Source organism: Neolamprologus multifasciatus, chromosome 9 (assembly GCF_963576455.1).
Source record: "Neolamprologus multifasciatus chromosome 9, fNeoMul1.2, whole genome shotgun sequence".
Taxonomy (NCBI): Eukaryota; Metazoa; Chordata; class Actinopteri; order Cichliformes; family Cichlidae; genus Neolamprologus; species Neolamprologus multifasciatus.
Window position 1 is genome coordinate 22,336,502 of NC_140447.1, and position 21,483 is coordinate 22,357,984.

The 21,483-nt window shown below is 41.4% G+C and overlaps 1 protein-coding gene across 1 annotated transcript; it reads right to left on the reverse strand.

Moving 5' to 3' along the window:
• Positions 1-12: 12 nt before the first annotated feature.
• On the reverse strand, positions 13-15,436 carry LOC146511564 (uncharacterized). Its single transcript, XM_085172209.1, has 17 exons — positions 15,282-15,436; positions 11,870-11,976; positions 11,599-11,738; positions 11,234-11,391; positions 9,878-10,036; positions 7,114-7,543; positions 6,078-6,176; positions 5,446-5,536; positions 3,875-4,098; positions 3,559-3,801; positions 3,339-3,437; positions 3,025-3,218; positions 2,756-2,930; positions 2,491-2,647; positions 2,250-2,403; positions 1,475-1,586; positions 13-1,385 (listed from the first exon to the last, which is right to left on the reverse strand). The coding sequence occupies exons 1-17, from the start codon at positions 15,300-15,302 to the stop codon at positions 1,210-1,212; spliced, it is 2,739 nt and encodes a 912-aa protein (XP_085028335.1). The 5' UTR covers positions 15,303-15,436; the 3' UTR covers positions 13-1,209.
• Positions 15,437-21,483: the final 6,047 nt, after the last annotated feature.

Genomic DNA, 21,483 nt, shown 5'->3' on the forward strand with positions numbered 1-21,483 from the left:
TTTAAATGTGGGTTTTGTTTTTTAGCTTAAAAAGCTGCGTTCACATCAAATTTAGCCATCCCATTTTTAGGCTAATTGCAGTATTCTACACTGTATGGTGGCTCATTTTTATTAAACTCTTGCCTAATCACAACTAACAATACAAATACTATTAAACGGTCAAGCTAAAAAAAAAAAACCTCAATTACTTCTACTGGTACATCCAGTATGACTTGAATACAGCTTCAAAATTAAAGTTAATTTCAATGCAGATAATCAGTGGAAGACATTTATCTGCCTTCATGCCCCTCTAAACATTTGAACCGTGTTTGGTTTAACTGGCTATTTGTTGTTTAGATTCTCATTTAATACCTTAGATAAAGTCTGTTAGTCATCGCATGCTGTTGTACATTCCCAGCATAAAGTATATTTCTGCCACTTGGTTCCAACCTGATGCCTGTGATACGAAGCTTCAGGGTTACAAAGATGCTTCCTTCTTACTGGGGTGACATGATGCAGGCCTTACCTGACAGAGCTATAATACTAAAAAGTTTAATAACTTACAGCCATTTTTTTCATCCTGGGTTAAGAGGGGCAAGACTACAGTAATATAGTAGTGTTGCTTTGGCTGGAGTCGCTGTGTAGTTGTTTTTTTTCCCTTCACATTCTTCTAGCATTACATTTTTACCATCTTCATAAAACATGTCACTCTGCTGCCAGGACACCCATCCATATTCCACAGCCACGTGAACGTGCTTATGTCGAGACAGACACATCCTGGGTGGACTTCTCCAGTTAACAACCACCTTCTTGTGATCATTTAGCCTGACTGCTGGGGCAAAGTGAAGCCAGATAAGGAAAAGATATCCGGGGGTATGTTGAAGCTGCTTCGTAGTACAGGCCCCTGGAGAAACACAGGTTGCGCCAACCTGTAAAGCTGCGCATAAAGCTATAAAGTTTTTCAGGTGGCGTTTGGGGCTGCAGAGTATTAAATAGTGATTAATTCTGTTATGTGAATGTAAATGTTAGAAAAAACAGCTGTTGAACACAACGCTCCTGTTTAAGGTTTCAACTCAGCGCGCATGATTGACAGATTAGTGGCACTAGCTGCTGTTGAAACAGTGCAAGTAGGAGGAGTGTTTCATCAATTATGCTTTGCCCAGATGATCCTGGAGTCAGCATCTCAGAGGGGCTTAAAGAGGGGCTGGGGGCAGCCGAAACTCGTGATGCTCACTGGGCTTCCAACTCCTCGTCTGAGACGTCGTCAGGGGAAAGGATGCGAGTGTTACTGGCCCGAATACTGTTGATGTTGGTGCAGGAGAGGAGACTAGCAATTCCCATCAGACTCACCCCGGTCCCATCCAGGTTCACCTGAGCCAGGTGGATTTGTTTCAGGAACTTTAGACCTGAAAGGAAGAGAACAACATATACTGGGTCTGTTCATCTGAGCAAACAAAACTATTAAATCAAAGACCACCTTAGAGCTGGACGTTACCGTGATCTGTAATCCGCGTGCGGCTGAGATTAAGTTTAACAAGCTGACTGCAGCGGATCAGACCTTTCCTCACCACGTTGTCCCCCACCTGAGTGCTGGCTAACCCCAACACCTGGGAAAAAAAAAATAGAAAAATAGCAAAATATTAAAACCTCTGCATCAAATATTTTTTATCATAAACTGGTCTTTACATTTTGATTTAGGCCTACTCTGAATGCCCGATGATCGATTTCATTCTGCAAAAGAGTTTAACTGTGATGCTAAAATAATAAATTGGAACCCAGCTAGTATAAAATAAGCAGGTTATCTGGTCAGACAGCTTGGGTGTCAAATTGTGAAATGAGAATCACATCGATGATCAGACACACAGACTTTACTAACATGACTTAATTTAATCAAACATGTATGTACCATAGATCGATGTCACATTCAATCATTGACAGTATAAAAGACAGATGTAGCTTCTGTGTTTGAAGAGTGAATCCAGTTCAGAAATGCCTGTTTTTTTAGTGCCCACCAGATGATCATAATTGTGGTTACAAAAGGAAACAAAACAGCTCTCTGACTTGACCTCAACAATCACCTACCTGGTAAGTTTATGAGATCAGACACTCATTTTAAGTCACACTAAATAAAATATTAAGTCTATTTTGTAAATCCATTCTCTTTATCTAATTCAGAGTCAGTCTATCCTAGTTGTCACAGGGCTACTATTTACATTTGTACTCGCACAAGGATAAAGCAACACCTGGATAGTACTTATTGGGATAGTCACCTGAAGGTGCGGCAGACAGGTTATGAGGTCGGCCACTCCTCGGCTGGTGACTGCAGTCCGATCCAAACAGAGCTCCTGCAGCTCCTGCATGCATCGCAGGGAGGGAAGCCCTGCATCTGTCACCTGAGTGTTGCTAAGTGACAGCTTCTTCAATCTACACAAAGTAAACACAAAACTCCTGTCAGCATTTTAATCGCAAGGAAACACCTGATATGATGGCGTCAGTGAGTGTGGGAAGGACCTGGTCAAGGTGGAGAGGTGGCTGACTCCCTGGTCTGTAACCTGTGTGTAGTCTGTCAGGTCCAGCTCTGAGAGCAGAGTCAGTCCGGAGAGGAATGACAGCCCGCTGTCTGTCACAGAGTGGCGTCCAGGGAGGGTGATGCGAGTCAACTTCAAACCTAGAAGTAAAGTAGACACCTCACAGATTCACCACAGACTTTGATACTGCAGGCTCACTCCATGCCTACCCTCATTCTTTTAATTCTTTTGCTTTATGCTCTACAAACCTGAGATGATCTGAAGGGCATGACTGCCATCTGCTACAGGGATTCCCACCAAAGTGAGGGAAGTCAGGGCAGGGTGGGTAGCAAGGTGCTCCAGAGATGCCTCCGTCACACCTGTCCCGTCCAGGTTGAGGGTCTGCAGGCTGGACATCGCTGCTAGAGCCGTCAAATCCTTAACCTGGAAGAAAAACGCACAGCAAGTCGAGTAAATATCACTGAAGATCAGAGCAGTGTCACCAGCTGAATAGACCTTGCTAACAGAGATAAAGTACTTTAGTCTGTTTGATGCTGAGAAGTCGCAGCTGTGGCACAGAGGTGGGGAGCACAGCTAGTGTGGTTTCAGTCACTGCTGTCTGGTTCAGGCTTAGCTGAGAGAGGCAGGACGGCACTGACTGGAGGTACAGTACCATCCCAGCATCTGTCACTTTGGTCTGGTCCAGGGACAGGAAACACAAGTTCTTCAAACCTTAAAGGCATCAGCAGAAGGAAAATATGTATGTTGAATAAAACTACTTAAATAAGAACAGCTTATTCTGAGATCCAGTTTTGTAAATGTTGTCAACAGTGATGTTTGTGTGTGTCCAACCTGTGATATGCTGCAGGCAGGAGTCAGTCAGCTTACTACAGGAGGCCAGATTGAGGTACTGGAGTTTGACCAGGGTGGACAGGATACACAGGCCAGAGTCTGGGAATAAAAATAAATAAATAAATCCAAAGATGGGGACAAACTGAAGAGCAGACTTTGCAGAAATTTGACAACTAAATTTATAAAAATCCTAAAAACTACCAGATATAAAATGTTTTACCAGTGATGAGAGGTGAGTTGACTAAACTCAGGTGCTTCAGGGCAGTGAAGGCCCGCAACTGCCGTAGGAGCTCATTGGTGGAGTACGGGTAGCTGTTTAAGACAAACTTCTGGATCGGGCAGCCGAAGAACAGCTCCAGGGTGCGTGGATGTAGCAGCCTCTCATGAGACATGTGGTTAAGCAGAAGCTCTGCTAGCTCTGGGGTCAGACCTGCTAGACTGCTGCTGTACTGCATGCTGGGAGCTGTGAGACACAGAGTCAAGAGTGAGCAAACAAAGCTGTGAGGCACAGTTCTGTGAAGTTTTGTGACTCTTACCAGTCATGAGGTGGACCGTTGCGCGGATAGCCAAGGCACATAGTGAGGGCACGCTGGGTGCTCTGAAGGGTCTTTTAGGGGGTGATGGCTGTCCTTGGGAGGCGTGGCGGTCTTCTTGCTGTGCGGCTCGTTGAAGACGCTCAACAGCAGCCTGACCTGCAGCTGCGGGCGCCAGCGGCCCTCCTGCATTCTCAGGGTCTGCCGCTTCCTCTTCTGGGCCCTCTCTGAGACACACAAACACAAGTTGTGTCCACGTGTTGTATTTTAATATACAGATAAAGCAGCCCGTAGTGAGCATGAAGCGGCAGCAGCAAATTCCCAGCTGCAGCTTCCTGAGACCAGTCACGTCTGACCATCACAACCAGCTGTTTCTCATACATACATGTTTCTGCTATAGTTAGAATTTTTAACGTGTGGTTACTGTTTGAAAATGGACCCCATGCAGGCAGTGTGCTGACTGATCAGCATTTATTAGCAAACACTCGTGTTTTATGAGAAAAATGGACGTCTTTATAAGAAAATCTAAAGGGCGTAAGTGTTTTGCTGTATTTGAACATCAGAAAGGAAATATCGCTGATATTTTGTTTGTAAAATCTGAAATAATATGGGGCTTAGAAGCACGTGTAAATAACTGTTTTAGCCATTTAGCTGCGTTAAATTTTATTCATTTAAGATAATCTCCAGAGCACCCCCTGCTGTATTTCTGTGCAATGGAATAAACAGTAAGTGGAAAGACTGAACTGAAATATCCACATTTACTTTTGTATAAGATGTATACAGTCAAAATGCTTTAGCTTAACTTAAATTGTTTTTAAAAACGAAAACTAATATTTGGATGGTTAGCTTATTACTGACCACTGCTGCACAATGAGACATGCTGACTATAAGCATCCATTTTCTTGCTGATTCTCACATATTATTTTCTGTATCCACTTTTCTCTCTGGCTCTTTTCTTCCTGCTGTGCAGCTCATACAAACTTTATCTTTTCAAAATGTTAGTAGAAGCATTAAAGCATCCTTCCCTATCTCCACAACAGTAAACAGTTTCTTTCAGACTATACCCAGACACAGATTGAGCTGGAGCTCCAAGATAATATTCATCTTTTTTTTCCTTTTGTTAACAGGGTGTTATTATAAAACGGATCATTCTGGATGCAACAGAAGTTGGAGTGGTGAAGTGTGCATGCACTTTCAAACTAATTAAATGCATCTACTTGCAAAACACTTCAGATTGCATGATTAACGTGTGTAATGTGTGTTAGGGCCACATTAATAAAAATAATATTTTGAAACAGTCATCTGTCCACCAAGTAATAGTGAGTTTGTAACTGTATTATTAACTAATATTATTTCATATCACACTGGATTTTGGGTCCTAAAAGAAAGAGATTGTCTTTCTAGCTTAAAAAGATTCTCAACACAGCTTTTCTCTCTAAAAGCAAAATTAAAAAAAAAAAAAAACACTTTTTCTCTTAATGTGGCCCCTAACACTATTTTGTATTACAAAGCAGTATGATCGTAGTCCTTGGTCCTATAATACCATTCTAGTGCCATTCTATTTAAACACTCACCTGAGTCGATTTCCTTGCCCTGGCCAGCGCTGCCAGGGCTCAAATCCTCCTCGCATCCTGTTCTCTGGAAAGAAAGGCAGCCTGGGCATTCCTGTGAAAGTTACACAAACGAAAACTGTAATCCAACCAAAAATACTCTAATGCCACTGAGCTGAAGCTACAGATGCTGAGAAAAAAACTTTTCTCACACACCTCTGATTAACATCTCTGATTCTCCTTGAACTAGCTCTTCTCTGTGTCTGGCTCACATTCGGAATACAATACCACAACCACACACTGATTGGCTGACCCCACCTGTAAGTTCTTAGTAAACTCAGAAATTCTGACTTGTGTGCTGTACGTTTGACAGAAAGGGGAATTAACCTACATATTTTCTAATACTAATCTCTCTTATAGCGTGACACACATTAGCAGGCCAATCTGTACACTAGGCCACTATATAGTGTAACAGTAAAAAAATCAAGCTCAAAGGAAGAGGCCAGGGTCAGCTGTTTCTGACGTGTGTGCAAAAAGCTCATAGCGGATGAATAATGGAAACATATGGAAACAGTAATAGAGGAACAGGGGGAGGAGGGAAGCAAGAAAAATGTAGATCAAAAGAGGGATGAAGTATCCACACTCTGGAGCAGTACCGTTCGGCATGTGAAGCGGTTCTTCCTCTCCTTCTTGGTCCATATCAACATCTATGGGAGGATCTTCAGCATCACCAGGAACCAATCTCTGGCCTTGACCTGTCGAACCCCCAGAATGTCATCCAATGACTCCACAGCCATTTAAGTAACATTTAACACATTCAGCTGATCAAATAACTGAGCCCAAACAACCATGAAGAGGTGCGATGTTACAGGTGTAAAGAATCCCATTGGCTGATATACAATGTGCCATCTGATCAGGCCACCCAAGTGTATTAAAAGTGACCTGTTATACTCTTTTTCATACTCCTTACTTTTATTTTTGGACTCTACTTGCACGACGACCTATCCTGGGTCTCGTGCAGCCCCCTCAGTTCACCCACTCTTAAGCAGTTTTAGCTCCTTTAAGGTTCTTTAAACCAACTGATTGCCTGCCCCTCCCAGCCAACAGCAGGTGGGTGGGACTTCCGTGTTCACAGTCAAAGCTGTGCATCTGAAGTAATACCAAGTATATGCTCTCTCTCAAACATCATACAGCGCAATAGAGGTAGAAAAATCTGTCAAACAGAGTACTTGTAATACAAGTCAAAGGGAGCAGGTGGATTGGCTTAGAGCACAGATAATGGCCATATAAGGAAATCCCCTCTAGCTGACTCAGACCTGATCCAAGAAAGTAAATAAATAAATAAATTAACTTTTACCTCATACTTGTACATTTTTTAATGGCTGTCAAAGTATATTTGTCAATTATGTGTAATAATTAAAGCTGTAATTGTTAAATTCAATTATTCAATTATTAATTGTTAATTAATAATTGAAACATGATTTGCCAAGAAAAGTGTAAATGTTACTGCAAGTAATGGTTGTGACTGTAGTCCTGTAGGATTCTAACATCATCGTGCAAAGTCCCAACATTTAGTAAACCGTTCAATAAAAAAGTTTGGAAAACAGCAAATCTCTACTTGTTTTATTCCATTTAGTAAGTTTATTTTTATTGCTTTTTATATTAGGTTTAAATAAAGTAAATCATACTTACCCCAGTCATGGGATCCACGCCGTAAAGGAGGAACTCCAGGAATCCCTGCATAATTCACTGCCTCTTCCCACAGCTGGTTAGGTAGTGGAGGCGGTATAACAGGGACCTGATCTCCCACCATGTCCTGGCCAGGAGGAGGCTGAGGAGGCGCAACACAAGGAGGCGGCTCAGCACTGTGGCTTGCTGGACTTGTTTCCTGAGGCGTCTCTGGAGGAGTGGTCTGAATACACAGTGCAGCGTTAGGCGTAAGGCCGAGAGAGCGGAGGGAACAGGCAAGCTCAGCCTCCCCAAAGCGCTTCCGTGGGAAACCCTGAAGGAGAGAAAAGGAGGGTAGGGAGGGGTGACGTCCGGTGATGTGCTCCACAACGCTGCGCAGAGGGGCATCAGCTGGGAAGCGCTCACGCATGGACTCACCAGACGGCAGTCGAATCTGCAGCAAAACACAAATATACATGACAAGGTTATCACAGTCAACTTCATTTCTAAAACTAGAAACGATACTGTGTCCTTAAAAACTGAATCAAAATGAAAAAAATATATATATAGAAAGACGAAATATTTTTAGTTTTTGCCAATATAATGTCACGCTTTCAACACATTAACATATTAGTATTAACTCATACAGCAGGTAAAGTAAGTACTGAACACATCACCAGTTTTCTAGGTAAATGTATTTATAAAGGCACTATTGCCATGAAGTTCTCACCAGATATCGGTTACAACACATCCAATCCACACATGCAAAGAAATTAAACCATAGATGTCCATAAACTAAGTTATGCCTAATAGAGAAATGACACAGGGAAAAAACACATGACGAAAGGGACGTGCAAAAATCATTAAAGTCATGACGCCACCTGAAATCCGTCAGTATTTAGAAAGCAATCCTGACACTCAGTGCAAATTAATATCAGCTGGTTCAGTTCCAACTGATGGCCTAAAAAAGGTGTCTCATCACCAACGTCTCACACAAGAAACATCTCATGATGGGTAAATGAGCTCTCTCAACAACTTAGCAAACCATACTGAAGGCATTAGTTTCAGCAGAATTTCTAAACTACTGAAGGTTCCAGTGAGCACTGTTGGGGCCATAATCTGGAAGTAGAATGTACATCATTTCACCATAAACCACCCCGGACCATGTGCTCCATGCAAGATTTCAGACAGACAACTGAAAAGAGTTATCAGAAGTGTCGCGTATGAGCCAAGGACCACTTGTGGTGAGCTACAGAAAGTGGTAGAAGAGACAGGTACAGCTGTTTCAAAGAAAAGTAATGCGCTCAACCATCATGGCCTGTATGCACACTCACCAAGCAAGACTCCATTGCTGAAGAAAAAACATGCTGAACAACATTTAGACAAGCCTATTAAACAGGGTGCCATGGTGCACACTAGGGCTGTTCGATATAACGATATATATCGATGACGATATAAAAACATCTATCGTTTAATTTTACGCTATCGTTTGTTTCGTGGTGTCGCAAAATAAACTGTTTACGGCAATGTTTTTTCATCGTTTTGATGGTCACTGTAGTGGCTATATTAATTTCTTAAAGTTCTCTCTTTCTCTTATATTTAATATAACCACACTACGGACGGACAAGCGCCTGTTTTTATGCGTTGTGGTTAGCAACAACGACGGTAACACCATCGCGTGTCTGCTTGTTTATGTTCCACATAAACCTTTCACAATAAAGCTCAAGATCCTGTTGAGACTTTTCAAAATAACCCGAATCACGTGAAAGAGCAGATTATTTACAGATGAGAAGTAAAAAAGAGAAGTCAGGTGTTAAAAAATAAACCTTAGACTCAAACGTTAGAACAGGCTTTTCCCCGCAGCACGCTGTGTAATAAATACAAAGAAAAGGAGGCCTTTACAACTTATGTCTAAAAATGTATCGACTCCAGCTACATGACACGCAGCTGGAAACACTTCCCGCAAGTCGAGCTGCCCGAGATTCACAGAATTTACAGAAAATGTTACATTTTTGTGATTTATATCGTTATCTGGACGATAGATTTCTAATATCGGGATATGAGATTTTGGTCATATCGCACTGCCCTAGTGCACACCATGTTTGGAGGTCAAAGGCACTGCATATCACCACAAAAACACCATACCAACAGTGAGGTTTGGAGGTGGGTTCATCATGGTGTGGGGCTTTTTTTCAGTATACGGTACTGGGGGGGCTTCATATAATTGGAGGACATATGAATGGAAAAATGTACTGAGACATTCTTGATAAAACTCTGCTGCCATCTACCGGGATGACGAAAATGAAACGAGAGTGGACAGCAAGTCAAAGATCCTAAACACAGCCAAGGAAACTCTCAGTTGGTTTGAGAGAAAGAAAATAAAGCTGCTAGAATGACTCAGCCAATCCCCTGATCTAAATCCAGTTGAAAATATTTGAAAAGAACTTAAGGTCAAAGTTCATAGAAGAGGCCCACAGAACCTTCAGGATTTGACAACTGTTCATTTGGAAGAATGGGCCAAAATCAAACCTCCGCGATGCATCCAACTAGTTTGTGTCTTGAAGCGGTCATCACCAACAAAGGCCTTTGTGCAAAGAATAACTGCCTTCACAAGTGGTTTGTTTGTATTGTAACACCATTTTTGAACTGACACTGAAACAAATAAGTAGTATACTTCAATTAAACATTTTCAAACAATAAAAAGTAAAATAAAAGAATATAATACACTCTGCAAAATAACTGAGACTAAACTGAAAACTATCATGATTAAGGTTCTTCACAGGCCCACCATGAGAATGCAGTTGTTGTCCACATTTGTCTGAATCTTTCCTCCAAGTTTCGGCCCTTCACTGCTGGGAGGAGACGCGTCTGCAGCAGCATTGGTCTGTTTCTTATCCTGCAGGCTCCTCCGATCCTCAGCGATCCGCTTCAGCACCAACTCGCGCTCCTGCGAATGCAGAAGAACACAAAATGTTCTAAGAACAATAAAACAGGAGGTCTATACTCAAATATTAATTTTCAAATGTATTATTCATGTTTAAAAAAAACAACAACAACAAACTCAGCTTGAGCATGTGACACCTCTTTTACTCCCCACAGTGACCATCATGCTTCAGTTCAACCACACTGTAGTACACATCTGTTTTTTTAAATGTGCACCCAGAGAAAAATGTATGGATGCTCCTATTCTAGCTCATAGAGCAGCGTACTTCCCCATGTAGTGTTCAGCAAGCACCAGCAGCACCCAAACAAAGTTTCTGGACCGCATGTAAAGTGAGATGCATTTGGCCTCATTCACTAATATGTGAAAAGCTCCAAAAAAATAAGTGCACTGGCAAATTTACCATTTTATGAAATGTGCCCACAGGCCAGTTTTGTTCTTACCACCACGTGTAACATCAGTGAATGAGACTCATTCTTAATCCACAGGCTTGTACTACTATCTGCTTATTCACATACCTCCACAATCCCTTTTATCTTTATCTGGAAACACATTAACTTCAAGATGTAAAGGAGGAAGTAGTGATCTTCAAAAAACAGAGGCGGCACATCTAAAGCAAAAGCAAGGGAATTTCCAGCTGAAAAAACTGAAACAACAGTGTTTGAGGAAAGCACCTTTCCAAAGTGTTTCCTCAGGAGTGATGGGAAAAAACAGACGTGCTGCAGTAGGTTAGTAAGGTGGCAAATGCCAACAAGAAATATGGCTCAAGTAAAAAACAGAAAACAACAGAAAAGAGGAAAACAGCAGGAAAAATATCTAAACGTAGACAAGATGAAAAAAAGGAGGCAGAGGTGGACAATAAAAGGTGCAGATGATCAATTACCGATGTTTGTTTAATCGTACACTCGATGCAAATGAGCATCACATTCTACGTTGGCAGAGCTACAATGTGACAGGTTATACAAATTAAGATATGCACAACTGGTCAAAGCGACACCAGCATGGAGGCACACCCCAGCACATGTGACGTCAAATTTGTCACACGCCGCCATGCGATAGGGTAAGCAGTGAGTATAAAAGTGAAATGAGAGCTACAGGGAATGAGCTAAAGCTTAAGCCATTATTATCGACAGCCTTATAAATCTATAAGACAACTGCCAGTCAGATAGATTAAGCACCAGAAGTCTTTTCAGCAATGCTCACCTGTTTCTTCTGCCTTCTCTCTGCTCTGACTTCCTGAGCGACGCGTTGTCTCTCTTTCTCCTCAAAGTCACTTTTGTCTGATTTGATCCGCGACTCGACTGGCGGTGGTGGGTCTTGGGAGCATGATTGCGGTGACCTTAGCACCAATGAAGGACCCGCTGTTAAAGACAGAAAAAGAAAATCTGATGAGATAATGCTACACACTAAACTATCCAATTCCTTAAGTTATACTTAAATGGGTGATTACAATCATCAATTTTAGGATATTATAATAAAAGAAAACTTTACTCGAAGTCCAACCGATGGATTAAGAGCAGTAACAACAGTAAGAAACAGTTTTTATATAGCTTGGAGTGGGATATTACCTCTGCTGTCAGTGGGAGATGTGCGAGACTCTGAAGCATGTGCTGCCTCTTTGGGTGGGTTGAATGCAGAAAAAGCTGTCCCAGCTGGCTGTGAAGGCTGCGGGACCAACGTGTGTCGCAGGTATTGACCCTGTACAAGCCTTTCAACGTGCAAGAGCGAGACACAGAAGTAAGTGGCTGAAAGAAGTGGTCTATTATACAGAAAGATCATAGCTAGCTAGCTCCACAGATTAAAAAAAACAACAAAAAAAACAGAGGGCAGATTACTCACCAATCAGCTGCCTCAGCCACAGAAAAATGCCCCGCCTGCATAGCCGCTTGTATCTGCTCTTCTGTGAATCCCATCTCGCTAAGGACGAGGAATAACTCCCCGATAGTCTGCGAGAAAGGATCAAACAAATGCTGACAAAGCGGCTTTTTTTTGGCTGTTTTCCCTCCTTATCGATCACTGCTCAAACAATGGCTACTAAGATACTGTTTATCTGACTCATAATGTCGTCATGTGTGAAAGGACGTGTAAAAAGTGATTTAATATGGTCTCTCTCATTTTATTAGTGTTTTATTGGTATATAATGTGCATGCTATTAGCCATTTGTGGCTCATACATTTGTGATGTATGATTAACCATACACAAATACAGCCATATATTGAACCAGCTGATATCAGGTATGGAAAAAAACATGGCGTTTAGCTGGGTCACATCAGGTTTGGGCAGGGAAAGTGTTCAGAGGAGCTAAAAATTACGCTCTTATGTTCTATTTGGCATAAACTGAGAGAATAATAAAGCCAGTTGATGCATTAATTACTTCTAGGTTCAACTTTTGTAATTCATTATTATAAGTTAGCTCTAAAAGTTCCCTGAAAAGCAGTTGATCCAAAATGCTGACGCGAGAGTACTAACAGGGGCTAGAAAGAGGGAGCACATTTCTCCCATATTAGCTGTTAAACCTAGAAGTGAACTGAACATCCTTCTCTTCACATACAAGGTTTTGAATAATCAGGACCCATCTTATTTTAAAGACCTAATAGTACCTCACTGTCCTAACAGAGAAGTTCATTCTCAGGCTGCTGGTTTACTTGTGGTTCCTGGAGTTTCTAAAAGTCAAATGGGAGGCCGAGCCTTCAGCTTTCAGGCCCCTCTTCTGTGGAGCCAGCTCCTAGTTTTGATTCAGGAGACAGACACCCTCTCTACTTTTAAGATTAGGCTTACGACTTCCCTTTTTGATAAAGGTTAGTGTGTGGGCTGGATCAGGTGACCTTGAATCATCCCTTAGTTATGCTGTAATAGGCTCTAGCTGCTTGGGGATTCCCATGGTGCACTGTGCATTTCTTCTTCACTCATCTCCCTGTATTTTTACACACCACTACTGCATTTAATCTAGTAATTATTAAACTCTACTCTCTCCTATAGTTTTGTCCTGTTTCTTATTCCCTCACCCCCAACTGGTAATGGCAGAAGGCTGCCCCTCCCTGAGCCAAGTTTCAACTGTTTTTTTTCTATTAAATAGGGATTTTCCTTACCACTATTGCCAAGTGCTTACTCACAGATGGTCATCTGATTGCTGGGTGTCTTTCTAATATCCCTACACTATAAAGTAGGGCTGCCACAAACGATTATTTTGATAGTTGACAAGTCACCGATTATTTTTGGTGACTAGTCAACTAATCAGATCATGCATCCATTGGACGTAAAACGTACAGCTTACTGCACCAGCAGCAACTGCTCTTATATAACTATCATTAGCTTACAGCTTTAAGTGTGTAAGGTATGTGCTAACTAAAAATAAAGACAAGATGATAGTTTATTAAATTTTAATGAAATTTGCAGATTGTTTCGGTGAAGTTTAATAAACTCCTTGCTATCTAAAATATAACGGGACACCGGAGTATATTCTCCAGCATCTCACACTTCTGATAATCAGTTGTCTGCTTGACGTTTATTCATCTGTGTAAAAACTGTAACTTTAATCTCAGCCAAACCGATTTACTAAGGAACAAATAAAATACTAAAAAAAGCCAAACAATAACATTTTTAAGTTATCTAAGTGATTTATATATATTTAACCTGAGTAGCGAAAGACGGCGGTGGGTTTGAAAATGATTTGCCGGGAGTCTGGAGTTCTCACGGGCTCTAGTGAGCCTTGCCCCCGGCTAAGTATCGAGCTAGTGGGTAACAGAAGTCTCCGAAAACGTCGGAGCGCTTTTGAAAATATGCGGTGTCTTGATAAACTGAGCAGATATTTGAGGTTTATACAGTTCCATTCTCGCCTGAAAATATGTTAAACGTTTATTTTGTGACCCAGAAAGAATAATAAGAGTAATATTAAAACGAACTAGCTGCCGCCATTGTTGGAAACTGAGGTGGGCTGCTATGAATTCTGGGACACAGCTTCTTCTTCTTCGGGGTTTAACGGCAGCTGGCATCCTTGTACATGAAGTGCTGCCATCTTCTGTTTCAATCCGTTATTACACTCTTAAATCCTACTACTTATTCCTGCGTCTTTTGTGATCTTACAAAGCTTCAAACGACGTGTCGACTATTAAATCAGTCATTGACGATTTTGATAGTCGACGTAATCGTGACTAGTCGACTAATCGTGGCAGCCCTACTATAAAGCATCTGTTGCTGTGTACTGGTGCTATATAAATAAAACGGAACTGAACAAAGACGAACATAAATAAAGGTACAATAGTATTTTTCTTCTTCAGTGGTTTAATAATACTGATTAAGTTAACCAAAGGCGGCTTTAGTGTTTGCAGATCACTGGTAGCTCCCAAATCGTGTGCATTAATGCATGTCGGCCCAAAAACCCATGAATGAGCGTTAAATTTATTGTATCACTGTAGAATAAAAAGTGTGATTGACAGCAAGGAGGTAAAGTCCAGTGCAACTAAAAAGAAGAACTGATGACACTGCAGAAGACATCAGAACTTCCTGCGTATAATGCATGCGTGCCTTAAGGTTTGCCCTTTGGTGTGCTTTGGACACAAAATGTTTGAGAAAAAAAACAGTTACAGTAAATTTGCAGATGAAATATTAACCATTTACTCCATAGCGATATCAGCTATGCAAACTAGTAATTACCTGTTATATTGGCATTCCCATAATGCTAAGAAGTGATCATATTTTATTGCCTAATCCAGCCCTTATAAACTGTTTCAATACTAAAATAGAGCTACTCTTCTCATTCGTCTTTAATAGCATAATAAAACCGTAAAAACTTTACCATATGTCCCAAATAAGGGCCCTAGAAGTGGGTGTTATAGTGTTATTAAATTGTTGTCGGTAAACCTAACGCATACAAACATTATACGTCAGTACCATTGTCTGTGTTGCAGTGTGGGCTGCAACTCACAAGGATAATTTCCATAATTGTTTATTATCTGTTTTACCTTTAAACCCTCCAATTCTGAGTTAAACATTAGTTCGCAAAGTTTACAGTAGGAAATTTTATTCCATGTCCGAGTGAAAGACACCGACTCACAATCGAAACTGCACATTTAAACTTAAAACAGCAGCTAGCAAGCTTAGCCCAGAGCTAATGCTAAGTATGTTGGTATTTGGAGGTCTCTCAACAACAGCGTTAGCATGAGCTAACCGTTAGCTGAACGGGCTAGCAGGCTGATATTTTGGTGCTAAACAGGGTGATGTGTCGGAAGCTAGTAGATAATTTGGAGCTTACCGCAGGGTTAGAGGAACTCATGGCGTTGTTTCAAGGTTCCCGTGAAGAAATCAAAGTCAAAGTGACGCTCATTTGCAACTTTATTGACTTCCTCGGGTGTGTTTGGAGAGCCTCTGTGTATGCTAGCTGCAACGACCTCCCCCACTCACAGCAAGAGCCTATCAGCACATAGGATAGTGGAGGGTTTTCCCCTGCGTGTCCACAATAAACTGATCAATGAACTACAGAGACTGAACCCAATCAGCCTTATCAATAACCCTCATCAACTATGGCCACATGTGTGCAGCTTCTATAGTCTGTGAACATTTATGTAGTTTGGCAATAATAACAGCATGACAGATAGGTCACACTTACTTTATGATTTATTATCTAAAATCAAATCACTTTTATTTTCACGTCACACGTGCAGGTACACTGGTACAGTACATGCGAGTGAAATTCTTGTGTGCGAGTTGTGCAAAAATACAACATACAACAAGCAAAATATAAGAATGGCTAAATCTGAGAGTAATAAATATATGCACAATATAAGAGTGTATGCATTACTGGATGTGTATACTAAATATGTTTTTCTACATGTGTGTGTGTGTATTTTACAAATTAAACAGAGTAAACAATGAAATAAAATATATAAAATATACAGAGGTTGGTAGTTGTACATGTGCAAAACAGTGGCATTTATATACAGTGTGGAGTGCATAATGTTGAAGTTCCAGTAGTGAAGGTGAGGTGTCTATGAAGTGTTCAGCAGTCTGATGGCCTGGTGGGAAAAGCTGTCTCTCAGTCTGCTGGTACGGGACCGGATGCTGCAGAACCTCCTTCCTGATAAAAGTAGTCTGAACAGTTTATGGCTGGGGTGACTGGAGTCCTTGATGATCCTCCCCACTTTCCTCAGGCACCGCTTCCTGTAGATGTCTTGGAGGGAGGGAAGCTCACCTCCAATTATCCGTTCAGAACATCGCACTACTCTCTGGAGAGCTTTGCGGTTGTAAGCGGTGCTGTTGCCATACCAGGTGGTGATGCATCCAGTGAGGATGCTCTCAATGGCACAGCGATAGAAGGTCCTGAGGATGCGGGGGCTCATGCCAAATCTTTTCAGTCTCCTGAGAAAGAAGAGGCGCTGTTGTGCCTTCTTCACTGTTTTGTTTATGTGTACCGACCACGTAAGATCCTCAGCCAGATGTACACCAAGGAACCGGAAGCAGCTCACTCTCTCCACAGCAGCGCCGTTGATGGTGATGGGGGTGTGTACTTCTCTGCACCTCCGGAAATCCACTATCAACTCCTTTGTCTTTGCGACGTTGAGGGTGAGATGGTTGTCTTGACACCAGTGAGTTAGGGCGCTGACCTCCTCCCTGTAGGCCGTCTCATCACCGTTGGTGATAAGACCCACCACTGTAGTGTCGTCTGCAAACTTCACAATGATGTTGGAGTTGCTAGTGGCCGTGCAGTCGTAGGTGTAGAGTGAGTACAGGAGAGGGCTCAGTACACACCCCTGTGGTGCACCAGTGTTCATTATGACGGGGGATGAGGTGATGCTGCCTAGTCTGACCACTTGGCGTCTGTCAGACAGGACGCTAAGGATCCAGCTGCAGAGGGAGCTGCTCAATCCTAGATCCTGCAGTTTCCTGTCCAGCTTCGAGGGAACGATGGTGTTGAATGCTGAGCTGTAATCTACAAACAGCATTCTCACATACGTGTCTCTCTTCTCCAGGTGTGACAGGGCAGTGTGTAGTGTCAGGGCTATGGCATCATCAGTGGACCTGTTGTGGCGGTATGCAAATTGTAGAGGGTCCAGTGAGTCGGGTAGTGAAGAGCAAACAAAGTCCCTGACCAGCTTCTCGAAGCATTTGCTCACGATGGGGGTCAAGGCTACAGGTCACCAGTCGTTCAATGAGGAGATGGTGGAGGATTTGGGTACTGGGACGACCAGTACCCAAATCTCAGTAGGTAAACCTACTGAGATTGTAGGTTTACCTAAGATCTGGTATACATCATTTTACAGGTGTACCAGAAACTTCATTTGCTCAACACTCTGGGATCTCCGTTGTGGTATTTTGTGCTTCACAATGCGCGCTCTTTTACTACAAAGTCACGCTGTTGTGACACATGCAGAATGTGGCTTAAGCAGGGATGTCCCCGAAAAAGATGTCACTTGGATGGCAGCATAGGTTGCTCCAAAACCTCTATGTACTTCTCAGCATTAATGGTGCCTTCACAGATGTGCAGGTTACCAATGTCATGGGCACTAACACACCCCCATACCATCACAGATTCTGGCTTTTGAACTTTGTGCTGACAACAATCCGCATGATCCTTTTCCTTTTTGGCCTAGAAGACACAAAGTTCATGATTTCCAAAAGCAATTTGAAAAAGTGGACTCATCAGACCACAGCACACTTTTCCACTTGGCGTCAGTCAATCTGAGATGAGCTCAGACCCAGAGAAGCCGGTGGCATTTCTGGGCCGTATCTGGAGTTGATATATGGCTTTCGTTTTGCATGGTAGAGTTTTAACTTGCACTTGTAGATGTAGGGACAAATTGTGTTAACTAACAATAGTTTTTCTGAAGTATACCTGAGCCCACATGGTAATATCCTTTACAAAATGATGCCTTGTAGGGATGCTCCTTTTATACCCAGTGATGACAAACATCTGTTTCCAGTTAACCTGTTCACCTGTGGAATGTTCAGAACAGGTGTTTTTTGATCATTCCTCAACTTTCCCAGTCTTTTGCTGCACCTGTCTCAGCTTTTTTGGAACGTGTTGCAGGCATCAAATTCGAAATGAGTGAAGATTTGCAAAACTACTTAACTGTCTCCATTTTTGTGCATCTTGACCTTATTGAACTATTTTGTATTTGTTATGTTCTGTATGTATGTGTTTCACGTTTTGTGTGCTGTGAGATAGTAACAGTGAATCAGGGAGTGCAGAGGATTAGTACAGAGGAATAGAATAGAATAGAATAATCCTTTAATTGTCCCACAAGGGGAAAATTGGTTGTAACAGCAGCCAAAAAGACAAATATACAAACAAACAGTACACAGGACACGGAACAGAAACATACACAATTTTTCTTACATATTTACATTAAGGACAATGGTTACTATAAACAGAGAGTAGTGTACAGTTATTAAATAAAATAAAAATAATTACAGGTAAGAGGCAAACCAGGTTGTAGTGCGAATTGGTTAATTAACTAACTTATTGCAGTTACAGCATTGATGTAAACATCTATGTTTGTTGGGAGCAGTTCTGATTGTACAGTCTGACAGCTGCAGGGAGGAAGGACCTGCGGAAACGCTCCTTCATGCATCGAGGATGCAGCAGTGCAGCAGAAGAAGGATGCAGCAGAAGTGGGGCAGCTATGAAGAGGATGAAGCGTGGAAAGGCATCTGGTCCAGGTGAGATATCTGTGGAGGTGTGGAGATGTCTGGGAGAGAGGGCAGTGCACTTTTTAACCACACTATTTAACACAAACCTCAATCAGGAATAGAGGAAAAGTTGTTCTGGTTCTGATTTCAAGAGCACCGGTGCAGAGCTGTAGTAACTACAGAGGGATAAAGCTGATGAGCCATGAAGACGTGGGAAAGAGTTGCTGAAGCTAGATTAAGAAGAGAGATGATGATCAGCAATGAAAGACCCCTAATGATGTGATGTTTGTTTTGTATTAAGCAAGAAGATTTTGTTTAGATTTTTATTGATGCTGATTTTCATTCTATCATATTTATCTTTTTATTCATTCTTCCTCTTTCTGCTTCTTTTACAGGTCGCCACAGGGTACCATCTGCCTCTCACCCTAACATCCTCCTCTGTCACACCAACCCTCTACAGGTCCTTCTTCATTACATCCATGAACGTTTTCTGAGGTCTTCCTGTTTATCTCTTGCCTGACAGCTCCAACATCTAACATCTTCCGTCTAATATAGCCACTGTCCCTGCTCTGCACACATCCAAACCATCTCAACCTTGCATCTCCAACTTTATCTCCAAATGTGAGCTGTCCCTCTGATATAGTCATTCCCAATCTTGTCCGTTCTGGTCTCTCACAGTGAGAATCTTAACATCATCTGCTCCCCCAGCTCAACCTCCTGTCTTTTTGTCAGTGCCGGATTTTAATTCATTGAGCTCTTTTATTTCATTTCACTTGTTTTCATGTCTTTATTGAACTTAACTGTGTAATAAAAACTACATTTTGGATTTTTTTGTTTGAACCCCCCCCCCCCCTTATTTATTTATTTTGTCTTATTTTTGTCTTTTTGTCTCAATGAAGTGGGTATTCATTCACTACATATATTATAATGCTTAAACACAACAGGTGTAACTTCAGAGTTCATTAGCAGTAAGCTGTCAGCAGGGGTCACACTTACTCTATGTGATGTGGCCATAGACTTTATACACTGATTTTCAGATGCCCATGAATTTGATGGGTCTGATTATCCAATTATTTGATCAACTGAGAAGATACAGACCATAAAATGAAATAACACCATTCGCTTGTATCATTGTGATTTCTTCTGATTAAAAAGCACTGTAAAAAAAAAAAAAAAGGTAGGATTTAATTACTCATATTACCCTACACTTAAAATTAATATAAAGATTCTTTCTTTAATGCTTTTGCAGGACTGCTGTGGATAAGTAATACAGCAACAGTGAGTGACACGGGAACAGATAACAATGTGATTAAGCGAGATAAGATATTCATAAAGCTGCAGCAGACCGTAATGCAACAGGGTTAATATGTGTGAAAGAAGAAGGAAGACCTTTAGATAAAGGGCATACAGCTTATACAGCCTTCATAATATATTCTTTCTTACTTACTACTTTATTCACATGCATATGGAGACATTTAGATTATTATACAATTCTTAGATATTGGGTAAAGCTAGACATATATTTAAAGTAGACCTGCATGTACACATATATGTGCATATTTCAATAAAATTGCAGAAATTACACTGTCATCAAACAATGTGACTAATAATTAGTATGCAAGGGCATACAAGTGGCTCAGGTGGGCTGAGGTAGCCCCTGAGGTTCTGCTGGTATACAAAGGAAAGACAAGGCAGTCCACTTCTGCTGCCAGCAATGAGTAATGCAAAATATGAACCCACTGCAGTGTTGTTCAGATATATTTCTTTATAAACGACATGTGATATGAGAGATTTGTTGAAGGTAACTCAGCTTGACAGACATAAAATCATATATTTGCACAAAGAAACTGATGTCTGAAGAAATATAAGCTGAAAACTTACCATGCTCTTGTGAGGAGATATAAAATTAAAACTATCTGCAGCAGATGAACAGCATCTGTAAAACACGGTGGAGGTTTTGTCATGGTTTGGGTTGCATTTTAGCAAGCGGTGTAGGAGAATTTTGTCAAAACTGATGGAATTATGAATGCAGAAAATACCAATACCATTTGGAAATAGTTTAACTGGCAGCAGCTTAATTTTTCAGCATGAGAATGAGCCCAAACATGGTGGCCATGCAATACAAGTTCACCCTTATATAAAAAAAAAAACACACAGCAGAAAGCTACCAGTCATGGACTGCTCTCCCCAGAGCCTCGAGAACAGCATTACTAAAGTGTCATAACAGCTGTGTAACCAGTCAAAGCTGAACCCAAATGCAGGACTCAGGAAAAAGGGTCAAAATCAGCTTTTAATGCTGTAACTCCAAAAAATAAACAACATCCAGGAAAGATCTGCTGAAAGATCTACTGAAATTGAACCAGGAATTCAAATACTCAAACTCAAAGCTTGCAGCGAGGTAGCACACAGCAATGTGGGACAACACAGCAAAGGATAAGGGGTGACTCAGTACTCAATACACACACACACACACACACACAAGATAACGAGGGGAAAGGTAACAGGTGGGAACACAGCTGCTGCAGACAGCTAACATAATGAGACAGGAAGAGAAACTCCATACAGACACAGAAGACACAGAAGAGAACAACACTTACTATTATAAAACAGGAAGAGAGAGTCAACTTAACGGGGAGACAAGAAAGGACAAAAAGACAAGTACGGAGACTAAAGGAACAGAATGGGAACAGAAAAGGGAATTATCTGACAAACGTGAAGTCGTTGAAAACTAACACTAAGGGCAAAATGACTAAATTCACATTGTTACAGAATAACTATGAAATTATGAGCCTTAAATGATTTTTAGTGATCCTAATAAAGGTTGCCTG

Excerpts from the sequence above, each read along its gene's own strand:
- LOC146511564 (XM_085172209.1), bottom strand. The coding sequence starts at position 15,302 with ATGAGTTCCTCTAACCCTGCG. Across the intron at positions 2,931-3,024 it reads TCAGCATCAAACAGACTAAA|GTTAAGGATTTGACGGCTCT; the intron begins GTACTTTATCTC and ends TTTTTCTTCCAG. Across the intron at positions 1,587-2,249 it reads CCTGTCTGCCGCACCTTCAG|GTGTTGGGGTTAGCCAGCAC; the intron begins GTGACTATCCCA and ends TTTTTTTCCCAG.